Source organism: Centropristis striata, chromosome 17 (genome assembly GCF_030273125.1).
Source record: "Centropristis striata isolate RG_2023a ecotype Rhode Island chromosome 17, C.striata_1.0, whole genome shotgun sequence".
NCBI lineage: Eukaryota > Metazoa > Chordata > Actinopteri > Perciformes > Serranidae > Centropristis > Centropristis striata.
The window spans coordinates 33,667,557-33,680,831 of NC_081533.1; the positions used below are offsets into that span (position 1 = coordinate 33,667,557).

Below are 13,275 nucleotides of genomic sequence, written 5' to 3' on the forward strand. Positions count from 1 at the left end.
GTCTTCTTCCTAATAATCTATATAATATCCAAAAATTGCTATTATAATGATGGAGATATATTCTTCACCTCTTTACATTTACTAATAATGATGTCCTAGTGAGAGGAGCGTGTGACGGCGCTGATTGGAAATGTTTCTATTGGGTCAGAACCGCTGGTAAAAGAGACGCTGACGCTCTGGTGTCGGAGCTGGATAATAATAATAATAATAATAATAATAATAATAATAATAATAATAACAGTAAACAGCAGAAGACAACAACATTTAATATCCTCGGCTAGTATTCTGGTTAAAGAATTTCACGATCGCAGGGTGTATATATTTTTTAGTGAAATTATGTAGTCTAAACATGTTTTGCTTTGTCACTATTAAAAATCAAAACACCACAGGTTTATCAGCTCCAGGCATCGATACTATAGTCTAAGATCAATTCTCAGACTCAGACGTGTGGACTTCACGCTGACTCAGATTTGCGTACACAAGCTGAGAGCAGACTGAGATCTGATCGTACGCTCCGCTCACGTCCAAATTGATAAATGCTGTAAATGCTTTACGCTCACTTTCTGACGTACGCTCGTTTGATAAATGAGGGCCATCGTCTCCAGTACTCAAGGGAGACTTGAAGACTATTAATGTAGGAGCTGAATGTGTTTGGTTGAGTGTTTATGTGTGGTGTAATTCACTCAATGTATATGTGGGGTCGCTATGCTGTTACCTGGGGAGCTCAGGTGTATATAGGTGTGATTGTTCACTCTTTGTGCAGGGTTTGACCCGGAAGGGCAAACGGTTTTTTGACCGCCGCTACGCCGCTGCGCCGCTGTAGCGCTTTAGCAGTGTAATGCATCATGCCGGTATTTGTTTGTATGTTTTTTCTTTGTTTACATTGCACGGCAATAAACGGACTATGATGTGCAACAGCGTGAACATTTATTCAATACGGTAGAAGAGCATCAGTCAAGGCGAGGCGTGTCAACCAAGTTATTCCGGGACCCAAATACCTCAGTAACTCAGTATAAGACTGAGCTCCTATAATATTAGTCAAAAAACCCGCACCAGTTGGAACTTCGTTTGGACACCGGCACGTTTGGTACGGACCGGAGGTGAGCGCAAAGACGAGTGGAGCTGCTGGAAGCGGTTTGGAACTGCGAGGAGGTTTGGAGAGCGTCTGGACGTGGGTGTCGGGACGCCGGCGGAGTTACGGGACTGAGGCTGAGCCAGCCGTGGAGCATCGGAGCCACCGGAGCACCGGATCATCTCACGGCGCCCAACGCACGGTCGGAGGTATGTGTAGCGCTACACCGGTGAATGGCCATTTAAATTGTGTGCACACATAACCGGACATAAATCCAATGCATTGGTCGGCAAAGCCGGGGGGACAATAAACTTTGCGTCGGTTCTTTTGTTTCGCTGTGAACTGGTTATCAGCTGACTATTCATTATGGAGAAGCGCGACGCTGCGTCGGACATAATTAAAGCTGCCGGGACTCATGTGCAGACTGTTAATAAATCCAGTAGTGTGGCTGGTAGTGTTAAAACACAAACTGAAAAACGAGTGGTTAAACTCACTGCAAAGGCTCTTGCCAATGAATTAGACAGGTTGCAATCTGGTAGAAAAGCTAAGTTAAATAAAGCAGCCAGCATAAGAAAATCAATACAAGGTTTGATGTTAAACAATGATAAAACTGAGGTGCAAAATGCTCTTGAGGAATTGTTTGAAGTGTGTTATGAAGTAAAAAATATGCATAATCATTTGTTGGGTCTTTTGCCATGTGAGGAAAAAGAAAAACATGAAATATGGTTTAAGGCCAAAATGTTGCCAATTAATGAGTGTATTGCTGACACAAAAATGTGGGTTTCATGTGATGAAGGTAATGAAAAGGGTTATGTGGTGGATGACATTAATCCTTATGACAGCATTTCAAATGTTAGTAAACGCTCAAGCCATAGGAGCCATAACAGTGCAAAATCAAGTACTGCATCCTGTGCAGCCATGAAGGCTGAGGCAGAAAAGGCAGCACTTGTTGCTCGTGCTGCAGCTTTAAAGGAAAGGCATGCTTTGGAGGAACAGGAACAGCAGCTGAGAAGGAGAAGAGAGCAGCTGGATTTGGAAGCTGAAATTGCTGCTTCCACTGCTAAGCTAGCTGTATTAAATGCTTCAGAGCGGAGAAGTTCTTCTCAATCATCCAATGGCATGAATTCCTATCTGGAAAAGGAGAAAAGGAAAAATCTGGAAAAAGCTGTCAACACTTTAAACCCTATGGCAAAGGAGTACAACCCTGAGACATGGAAATCAACACAACAAAATGAATCAACAAAATGGTCACTTCCACCCAACAAAACTCTACCAAAGGATGTGCGACCCAAGGAAACTGAGCAATGGATTCAAGCTGCTTCAGTGCATCAGTTCAGCCAAAATGAACAGCAACAAGTAAATACATCTGGAACAACACTGAATTTTCAACATCAGTCAACAACAACTGCTCAACCTACACACTATCCATACGTCAGTCAAAGTCCACCTGACATACTTACCATCATGCAGAGGCAAAATGAAATAACAGCAGCTCTGGTACAGCAGCAGCATATGATGTCACTGCCCCCACGAGATATTCCCACATTTGAAGGGGACCCTCTCCAGTACAGGGCGTTCATCAAAGCCTTTGAGCAAGGAGTTGAGGAAAAGGCAGGAAAAGCAGACTGTTTGTACTATCTGGAACAGTTTACAAGAGGACAGCCACGTGAATTGGTGCGTAGCTGCCAGCACATGGCCCCTGAGCGTGGCTACGCAGTGGCAAAGGAACTCCTCCAGAAACATTTTGGAAATCAGTACAAAATCGCAAGTGCTTACATGGAAAAGGCTCTGGCTTGGCAGACAATAAAATCTGAGGACGTGAAAACACTGCAAGCCTATTCCTTATTCCTGCGTGGATGCTGCAATGTAATGGAAGAGCTTCAGTACATGCAGGAACTGGATATGCCAGTAAATATAAGAGCAATTGTGTCCAAGTTGCCATTCAGAATGAGGGAGCAGTGGAGGACCATAGCTCATGACATAATGGAGACAACCAATCAGCCAGCTTGCTTCATTAATCTGGTCACATTTATCGAGCGTCGTGTCAGCATTCTTTCTGACCCTTTGTTTGGTGAGATACAGGAGTCATCTGGTGTTGCTGGAATAAAGACTGTCTCTTGGTTCAAAGCGCAACCTAGAAACAAAATGAAAGGAAATGTTGTGGCTACCACTGTAACATCTATGGAAGTGCCTGGGAAAATTAAAGAGTTTACATCAGACCCAAGAGAAGCAAAAAAGGCCGAATGCCTTTGCTGTGCTCGTGACCACTCTTTGGAGGACTGCAAACAGTTCCAGGGAAAGAAGCACAAAGAAAAAATCTTGTTTCTGAGGGGAAAGGGGGTTTGTTTTGCATGTTTATGTGTAGGACACATGAGCCGTGAGTGTGAAAGCCGCTTGACATGTAAAATTTTTAGTCAAACCCACCCCACTGTGCTTCATATTAAAAGGCAACCAGCTCTGGAACAGTCTGAAACATCTCACCAGCCAACTTCATTCAAAACATGTGGACACACAGGGGCCGGTCAGGACCGGTGTGTGTTATCTATCCTGCCTGTGAAGGTTAAAGGTGCAAAGGGAAATCGCATCATAGAAACCTATGCCTTTTTGGACCCGGGAAGTTCAGCCACATTCTGCTCAGAATATCTTATGCGAAAGCTGAATGTCCCAGGGAGAAAAACCAGCTTCCTGTTGAGCACGATGGGGCAAAAAACAGTGGTTCCGGCGTACTCATTGACTGGTTTGGAGGTATCCAATCTGGACAGCAATGACTTTCATGTTCTCCCAGAGGTTCTCACACAGACAAAAATGCCAGTCGATGTTAATAACATGGTAACAACTGAAGAACTGGAAAAATGGCCATATTTATCCAAGGTGAACATCCCAAACATAAAAGCAAATGTCGACCTGTTAATTGGAACCAACGCTCCCAGGATATTAGAGCCCTGGGAGGTCATTAACAGTAGCGGGAATGGCCCATATGCTATTAAGACAGTGCTTGGGTGGGTTGTTAATGGACCACTGAATGGAAACAGTGTTGCTTCAGAAGAGGAGCTGCCCTTGGCAATGGTGAACAGGATCTCTGTGTGTAAGCTCGAAGAATTGCTGGTCAAGCAGTATAATCATGAGTTTAATGAGAAAACCACAAAGGAGAATGAAATGTCCAGAGAAGATCTCAAGTTCCTGGAAATCATGGAGCACTCAGCAGTACTTCAGGAGGGAAGGTACTGTTTGAAATTGCCCTATAAGAACAAGGAGATTTGTCTACCTAACAACTTTGCAGTGGCTAAGCAAAGGATCCAGGGTTTGAGGAGAAAATTTCTGAACAACAAACACTTGCACCAGGAGTACAGTGGGTACATGAACACACTCGTCAGTAAGAACTACGCAGAGCAAGTGCCTCAGGAACAGCTGCATGGTGAAAGGGGGAAGGTGTGGTATATCCCTCACCATGGTGTCCATCATCCAAGGAAAGGATCTCTCCGTGTAGTGTTCGACTGTGGAGCCACATTTCAAGGAGCATCTTTGAACAGCGAGTTGTTGCCAGGTCCCAACCTCACCAGCTCTTTGCTTGGAGTTCTTCTTCGTTTCAGGAATGAAGTGGTGGCATTCATGGGTGACATTCAAGCCATGTTCCATCAAGTGAAGGTTGCTGAGGAGGATAGAGATTTTCTCCGCTTTCTTTGGTGGCCAGATGGTGACATCACTCAGGACCTCAGGGAGTATCGGATGACTGTACACCTGTTTGGCGCTGTGTCATCTCCTAGCTGTGCAAGCTATGCACTTAGGAAAACTGCGGATGACAACCAGTCTGAGTTTGTGGACGATGTGGTTCTGTCTGTTAAGCAAAATTTCTATGTAGACGACTGCTTAAAGAGTGCAGCCACTGAAGAAGAAGCTATCCAAATGATAAAAGATCTTACTGCTCTGTGTCAGAAGGGGAGCTTCATTTTGGAAAAGTGGATAAGCAACAGTCGTATTGTGTTGCAGGCCATCAAAGAGGAGCAAAGGGCCAAGGACCTGAAGGAGTTGGATTTGGACCAAGATATTCTGCCGCTGGAAAGGGCTTTGGGTCTACAGTGGTGTGTGGAGACTGACTCTTTCAGGTTTAAGATGGAGATGAAACAACAGTCTCTCACCAGACGTGGTATGCTGTCAGTTACCAGCTCGGTGTACGATCCGTTGGGTTTTCTGGCACCAGTCACATTGCCTGCCAAGATGATGCAACAGGAGCTCTGTAGGAGAGGCTGTGGCTGGGATGATGATCTGCCCAGGGACATCTTACCTCGTTGGAAAGGGTGGCTGGAGGACTTGAAGCAGCTGTCTGCATTCAGTGTGGGAAGGTGCATCAAGCCAGTGGGGTTTGGAGAGATCAAGCATGCCCAGTTACATCACTTTGCTGATGCCAGTGAAGGAGGATACGGAACTGTAACATACATCCGTATGTTAAATCAGGAAAATAACATCCAGGTCACCTTTCTGCTCGGCAAAGCCAGGGTGACACCACTGAAGGCTGTGACTATTCCCCGACTGGAGTTGACGGCAGCTGTCCTCGCAGTTAGAGTGGACTCGTTGTTAAAGGCAGAGCTGAATGTCCAGGTGAAGGATTCAGTCTTTTGGACTGACAGCACTTCAGTTTTGAAGTACCTTAACAACGAGGACAGACGATTTCACACGTTCGTGGCCAACAGAATCTCGACCATCAGAGAAACATCTAAACCCTCACAATGGAGGCATGTAGGTTCCAAGGATAATCCAGCCGACGATGCATCGAGGGGAATGAAGGTCTCTGATTTTCTGAACAACCGCAGGTGGCTGGAAGGGCCTTCTTTTCTTTGGAAGCATGAGGAGGACTGGCCTAGAACTGTGTTGGACGTCTCAGTGGACTCTGATGACCAAGAGGTCAGAAAGGAGGTGATGGTGAATACCATCAGTGTGTGTGATGTTTCTAGTCCTACGAACCAGCTCATCGCCTACTTTTCTGACTGGAGGAGACTAAAGACAGCTGTTGCCTGGATCCTGAGGTTAAAGGTCATGTTGTTGGCACAGAGTCGCAAGAGGAAACAATTAGAAGCTTCTGTGTCTAATTGTCTGGAGAAAGGAAGTCAGGGCAGTTTGTTGCAGACGGAAAGAAAGGGAGTTACATCAACGTCCATAAGTGGCAGTCTGAAGCTGGATGAGTTGCTGGGAGCAGAGGGTGCCATAATTCGCTATTGTCAGCGACAGAGGTTTGGTGAAGAGGTGTCTGCTTTGTCATCTGGGAAAGTGGCAGTGAGTCGACAGAGTCCCATATACAGGCTGGATCCATGTTTGGAGGATGGATTCCTGAGAGTTGGGGGAAGATTGAGCAGAGGAGCAATGCCGAGGAAGCCAAGCATCCGCTTATTCTTTCCAAAGACCAGCACATTTCCACGCTCATTCTCAGACATGTGCATCAAAATCTTGGGCATGGTGGACGGACTCACACGCTGTCTAAGGTGAGGAGGAGGTTTTGGATAACCAACGGCAATGCAGCTGTCAGAAAAATTATTGGTGAATGCAGCTTCTGTAGACGCTACAATGGAAGAGCAGTGGAACAAAAAATGGCCGACCTGCCAAAGGTGAGAATCCTTCCTGATCTTCCACCATTTACCAACACAGGAGTGGATTATTTTGGTCCAGTGGAGGTGAGGAGAGGAAGATCAACTTGTAAGCGATATGGCGCTATCTTTACCTGTATGGCGAGCAGGGCAGTCCATCTGGAGGTGGCTGTTTCATTGGACACGGACGCATGCATCAATGCACTGCGGCGTTTTATCAGCAGAAGAGGGCAGGTGACAAGTCTAACATCAGACAATGGCACTAACTTCATTGGAGCAGACAGAGAGCTGAAGGAGGCGCTTACTGCTTTGAATCAGGACAGGATTCAAGGAGCTCTGTCACAGGTTGGAATACAGTGGAACTTTAATCCGCCAGCAGGCTCACACCATGGTGGTGTGTGGGAACGGATGGTCCGCCTGGTGAGGAGAGTACTCAGTTCTGTTCTGCATCAGCAGAAGTTAGACGATGATGGACTTCATACAGTGTTCTGTGAAGTGGAGGCCATTTTGAACGACCGTCCAATCACCAAGCTCTCAGAGGATGCTAATGACTTGGAACCTCTCACGCCTAATCATCTTCTTCTCTTAAGAGGGAAACCAGCTTTGCCACCTGGAGTGTTTGAACATCATGATCTGTATGTGAGAAGGCGCTGGAGACAAGTACAGTATCTCTCGGACCTTTTCTGGAAGAGATGGATTCGGGAGTATTTGCCCTTGCTCCAGGAGAGGCAAAAGTGGAATGAGAGGAAGAGGAGTTTGACAGCTGGAGATATCGTGGTGATCATGGATTCTTCAGCTCCACGTGGTTCATGGCCACTTGGCAGAGTTCTGGAAGGTTTTCCAGATAAACAAGGGCTTGTGCGTTCTGTGAGGTTACAGACAAAGGCCAACATTATTGAAAGGCCGGTGACAAAACTCTGTTTGGTACATGGAGTGTAGATTGGTCTGTACTGTACTTTAATGTAACTGTATTAACACATGTTGCTCCTTTCATGTTGTAATTTGAATTGTTATGTCGGTCTGTCATTAACAATTAGGGGCCGGTGTGTAGGAGCTGAATGTGTTTGGTTGAGTGTTTATGTGTGGTGTAATTCACTCAATGTATATGTGGGGTCGCTATGCTGTTACCTGGGGAGCTCAGGTGTATATAGGTGTGATTGTTCACTCTTTGTGCAGGGTTTGACCCGGAAGGGCAAACGGTTTTTTGACCGCCGCTACGCCGCTGCGCCGCTGTAGCGCTTTAGCAGTGTAATGCATCATGCCGGTATTTGTTTGTATGTTTTTTCTTTGTTTACATTGCACGGCAATAAACGGACTATGATGTGCAACAGCGTGAACATTTATTCAATACGGTAGAAGAGCATCAGTCAAGGCGAGGCGTGTCAACCAAGTTATTCCGGGACCCAAATACCTCAGTAACTCAGTATAAGACTGAGCTCCTATAATAATTAAAGCTCCTGAAAACTTGGTTTGTTAAGTATTTTTATGTATTACAGATTTAATTAAGTAACAATCCATAAAAAAATAATGTAGATGAAACCTGCTTCACTGGTTTGAGGTTATTTAATAAATCTTTGTATTATTTGTCTTTGTCTAAACTCTGGATATATGTAATAAATCATCACTCTTTAAAAACACACCTCAACTGACTGAAACCAGTCAAACCAGAAACTCTTCAGGTCACATAACCAGCATTCTTTTAATTTAAAGTAGTGATGTGTTTATGCAGGAACCAGTGGTGGAAGAAGTATTCAGATCCCTTACTTAAGTAAAAGTACTAATACAACACTATGAAATTACTCCACTACAAGTACAAGTCCTGCATTCGAAACTTACTTAAGTAAAAGTACAAAAGTATCAGCATCAAAATGTACTTAAAGTATCAAAAGTAAAAGTACTTGTTGTGCCGAATGGACTCAGATTGTTTTATATATTCTAAATACCTTATTACATAATTTGTATTGATGATTTTATGTAAGCAAGGTTTACATTTTGTAAAGATATGGCTCATTTAAGTACTTAATATACTGTTATAAGATTTGATAAAATAAAAAAAGTCTAATCACCTTAAATTGATCATATGTTTTATGTTGAATCATGACCTGAAAAGTAACTAAAGCTGTCAGCTAAATGAAGTGGAGTAAAAAGTACAATATTTGCCTCTAAATGTAGTGGAGTAGAAGTATACATTTACAGAAAATAGAAACACTCAAGTAAAGTACAAGTACCTCAAAACTGTACTTAAGTACAGTACTTGAGTAAATGTACTTAGTTCCTTTCCACCACTGGCAGGAACCCATTGCTTATAAGCCAAAAAATACTTTTTAGTTCCTGTAAGAAAACAAAATCTCATGTAGTAAAATGTTTATTCATAATGGGCATCAACATCTCTGGGTTTATTGCATTTGAAGAAGCTGTTTAACAATCAGTGATTTAGTCTAGACGGAATGGTCCAAAAAGTGAAAGTGAGGAGCATTTATGGGTACAAGTCAGGAACCGGCCTACTTTACTTATTTCAAGGGTGCTGAATCCAAAAAATGGTTCCCAAGAGAAATTTTGAGTTTTTGACCTTCTCATTTGAAAATCAAAATGGCGGCCGTTGGTAGTTTTTTTGTAAGTAGGCAATCAAAGATGAGGAAATTAAGTTTCTAGATCTATAGTCTAGAGTCAGAGCAAGGATATAGTGCATATATATATATATATATATATGCAAAATACCAACTTTTAAGGTGAAATTAAGCATTATTTGTGTCATTTTTTTAAGGCCGACATAAATATTCAATCAATATCACTTTTAAATGTTTCAGTTGGTATTTTGCATATATATATATATATATATATATATATATATATATATATATATACATAAAAAAGACACTGAGCCTCCACTAAAACCTTGCTCTGACTCTAGACTATAGATCCAGAAACTTAATTTCCTCATCTTTGATTGCCTACTTACAAAAAAACTAAGGGGAAATGGTCCAATGACTGAGCAAGATGGGCAATTGGTGGCCATTTGATACAAATTAGAAGGTCAAAAACTCAAAATTTCGCTTGGGAACCATTTTTTTTGGACTCAGCACCCTTGAGATATGTAAGGTAGGCCGGTTCCTGACTTGTGCCCATAAATGCTCCTCACTTCTTATAGGAGGCCTTTATTCTGAAATCCGTCTAGACTAATTACCTTACCTGTAATTAAAAATCATACTCATATGATATACTAATTCACTGCCATTGTAAATACATAGCAGTGCTGTAAAAACTCCAAGATATTCTGTCAAGACAGACTAGGGAACCTTAATTAATATTAACCCAATATCATGTTGATGGAAAAGCTATTTATTGGAGACCCGACAGTCTCTCGCTGAGCTCCCACAGCTTCTTTGCTGCCGCGTCGTCCTTGGCTTTGTTGAAGACTTCTCTCACGGTGCAGTTGGAGAAGTAGCGCCCGGTGAACGGTTCGATCCCCTCCTGCAGGGCGCAGTGCAGCGTGGTCTGGGCGCCCTGAACCGTGTTCTTGGAGAAAAACTTTGCTGGCCAAATGAGGAAACGTACAAGTGAGCTAGTGTTCCTCGTCAGCTCAGTTCTGATAGCCCCTGCAAAAGAACACATTATTTACATTATTTTTGAAAATAATAGAGATTTTCAGTTTGTCTCAGACTCTAGGGACCCTCCAAAAAAAAACACCAGGAGTAAAGACATGAAATGAACAAGATCCCTGACCATGGCAGCCTACATGTGGTTGAGTCACACGCTGAGTGTGACTGTTGTCTTTTGTTAGCAAAAAATAAATTATAAACATACACTACTGGTCAAAAGTTTTAGAACACACCAACTTTTCCAGAATTTAATTGAAAATGATGCAGTTTAATGTCTCAGTGTACTCTGAAATTAATGCACATTTGCAACATTTAAAATTCTTTATTGAGCATGATAGTGTTTTGAAAGTAAAAAAAAGATTCAAAATCATATTTTATGTTGGACTAAAGGACTAAAAAAAGACACAAAATGACCAAAAAAAGAGACAAAATGACAAAAAAAGACACAAAAAGAGACAAAATGACCAAAAAAAGACACAAAATGACCAAAAAAGACACAAAATGACAAAAAAGACACAAAATGACCAAAAAAAGACACAAAATGACCAAAAAAAGACACAAAATGACCAAAAAAGACACAAAATGACAAAAAAAGACACAAAATGACAAAAAAAGACACAAAATGACAAAAAAAAGACACAAAATGACAAAAAAAAGACACAAAATGACCAAAAAAAGACACAAAATGACCTACAAAGACATGAAAAGAATTAAAAAATGGCCAAAATAGCCCAAGACTCCATAGAGTTAAGTTGTTAACCCATTTCTTGTTCCCTGAAAAAGGCCTACTTGTATAATTCTGAAATGTACATTATTTTTCAGTTTTGGTTAAGCTTACCTTTTTTTATTTACCTCTGGCAGTTCACCACTTACCTTTGGACCCTTTCAAGCTGTTCATTTGACTTAAACTGCTTGAATTTCAATAAAAAACTGGAAAAATTGGGGTGTTCTAAAACTTTTGACCGGTAGTGTATTTGGGTACTCTCGTTAAAGCTATTATCAGATCAGACGAGAGTGAGTTGCTGAGTCTGTGACGTAATCATGTTCTACAAGTCGATAATTTCCTGCTTTAGGATGCTGACTTCCGATTCTTTGCACAAGCTGCAGTTGACAGACTGACCTGGATGGAGGGAGTAGCAGGTGACCCTGGTGCCCTGCAGTCTCTTGGCCAGCTCGTGGGTGAAGAGGACGTTGCACAGCTTGCTATGGCAGTAGATCTGTAAAACCTCCGTGATGATCCCCGAGGTCCCCGGTCCCAGAGCTTTGTGGGTGTTCAGGCAGTCAAAATCAATTTTCCCAAAGTTATGAGCCACGGACGACACCGTGACAATCCTGCTGGGTTGGCACTCCTTCAGCCGGTCCAGCAGCAGGTTGGTCAGCAGGAAGTGGCCGATGTGGTTGACGCCAAACATCAGCCCCAGTCCGTCCTCCGTACGACCCTGAAGCAGAACACCTGCAGCGGAAACATGCAACAAAACCCTGTTTCTAAACAACAAGCAATAGTCAGGCGGCTTAGCTAAATAAAGGGGACACGCTGGACAAAAGCACCAAATTTTTTCCACGTGCTCTCTATCACCATAGGTTTCAATTTTTGGTAGGAGCCACTTCATCAAGATGGCCGATCCGAGATGGCACCCATATAAAGTCTATGAGAACCAATACATCTTCCAAGCCACTCAGAAGGTCAATCTTGGTGTCAAAATCTACATTTTCTGGGTCAAGGAATCATTTAAAGTTGTTGAGAATATCACTAGATGATTATTTGATCAAATAGATGGCAGCCATATAAAGTCTATGAGAACCAATACATCTTCCAAGCCACTCAGAAGGTCAATCTTGGTGTCAAAATCTACATTTTCTGGGTCAAGGAATCATTTAAAGTTGTTGAGAATATCACTAGATGATTATTTGATCAAATAGAAATGTTCATTTTCACCCAGACTGGTAGGCAACTCGCTTCAAGTGCTGCAGCAGAGAATCCTGAGCTGAAAATGTTTGGAATCTAATAATTATGTAAATACATGGCCAAAATGAACATATCTATTTGATCATCTAGTGATATTCTCAGTAGCTTTAAATGATTCTTTGACCCAGAAAATGTATATTTTGACACTAAGATTGATCTTCTGAGTGGCTTAGAAGATATACTGGTTCTCATAGATTTTATATGGTTGCCATCTCCGACCTGCAATCTTGATGAATTGGCTCCTACCAAAAATTGAAACCTATAGTGATAGAGAGCATGTGGAAAAAATGTGGTACTTTTGTCCGACGTGTCCCCTTTATTCCCAAATCTGGTCCTAAACCGCCGGACTAACTGGTTCATGCCTCCATCTGTTAGTTTGTTTGTGTTATTTTGTGAATTTTGATTCTAGAGCCGTTTTTCTGCTTCTCCAAACCCACCACACTCAGTAATACTCTCTGGACAACAATATAAATGTAGCATCGTCATCACCCAGAAACCTACGTCAGTTCACGTGGGACAAAGTTTTCAGGAGGGCTTTTTGGGAAAATAGTAATTTGACGCCTAAAAAACATTTTTCCATCATCCATTTGAATTCATAAAAATCACAACTGTCAAGTTCTCAGGGGATTTCTCTTTACTTCTGCCCAAACTTGAAAAAGGCCTTGACCATCTACAAGGTGTTTCGTAATCAACTCAAACGCTTCTTCACTCTTCTTTCTTTTATTTAGTTATTAGGTTACAATTAAGCCATTCAGGTTGAAAACCTTGATAAGAGAAAAACAAAACAACACAAAATAAGGCAATTACTCAAGCTGCCTTGCATCAAATATACACATAAATATAAAATTACTATTAAACCTTTCATTAATTTTACTAAACCAACATTACTCCAAATAACAGTTATTACCCTACTACTAATATCATGCCACCACATTAACTTAACATTAACATAAGAAAACAGCATTTAGAAATTAACTACAATAGCATTTCACCATTAAATATGCATTCAACTTGCAACAAATAACAACATAAAATCATTTCCCCACCAGTAGCATCCTTGGA

At 42.0% G+C, this 13,275-nt stretch overlaps 1 protein-coding gene across 1 annotated transcript in view; it reads right to left on the reverse strand.

Annotated features, from left to right (window-relative positions):
• Positions 1–9,655: 9,655 nt before the first annotated feature.
• LOC131989075 (transmembrane protein 184C-like) overlaps positions 9,656–13,275 on the reverse strand; it is a 44,758-nt gene continuing 41,138 nt past the window's right edge. The window contains exons 13-14 of the mRNA XM_059354248.1: positions 11,368–11,700; positions 9,656–10,244 (exon numbers count right to left, since the gene is read on the reverse strand). Of these exons, the coding sequence (XP_059210231.1) occupies positions 9,988–10,244; positions 11,368–11,700 (590 nt within the window). The 3' untranslated portion in view covers positions 9,656–9,987. The remainder of the gene's footprint in view (positions 10,245–11,367; positions 11,701–13,275) is intronic.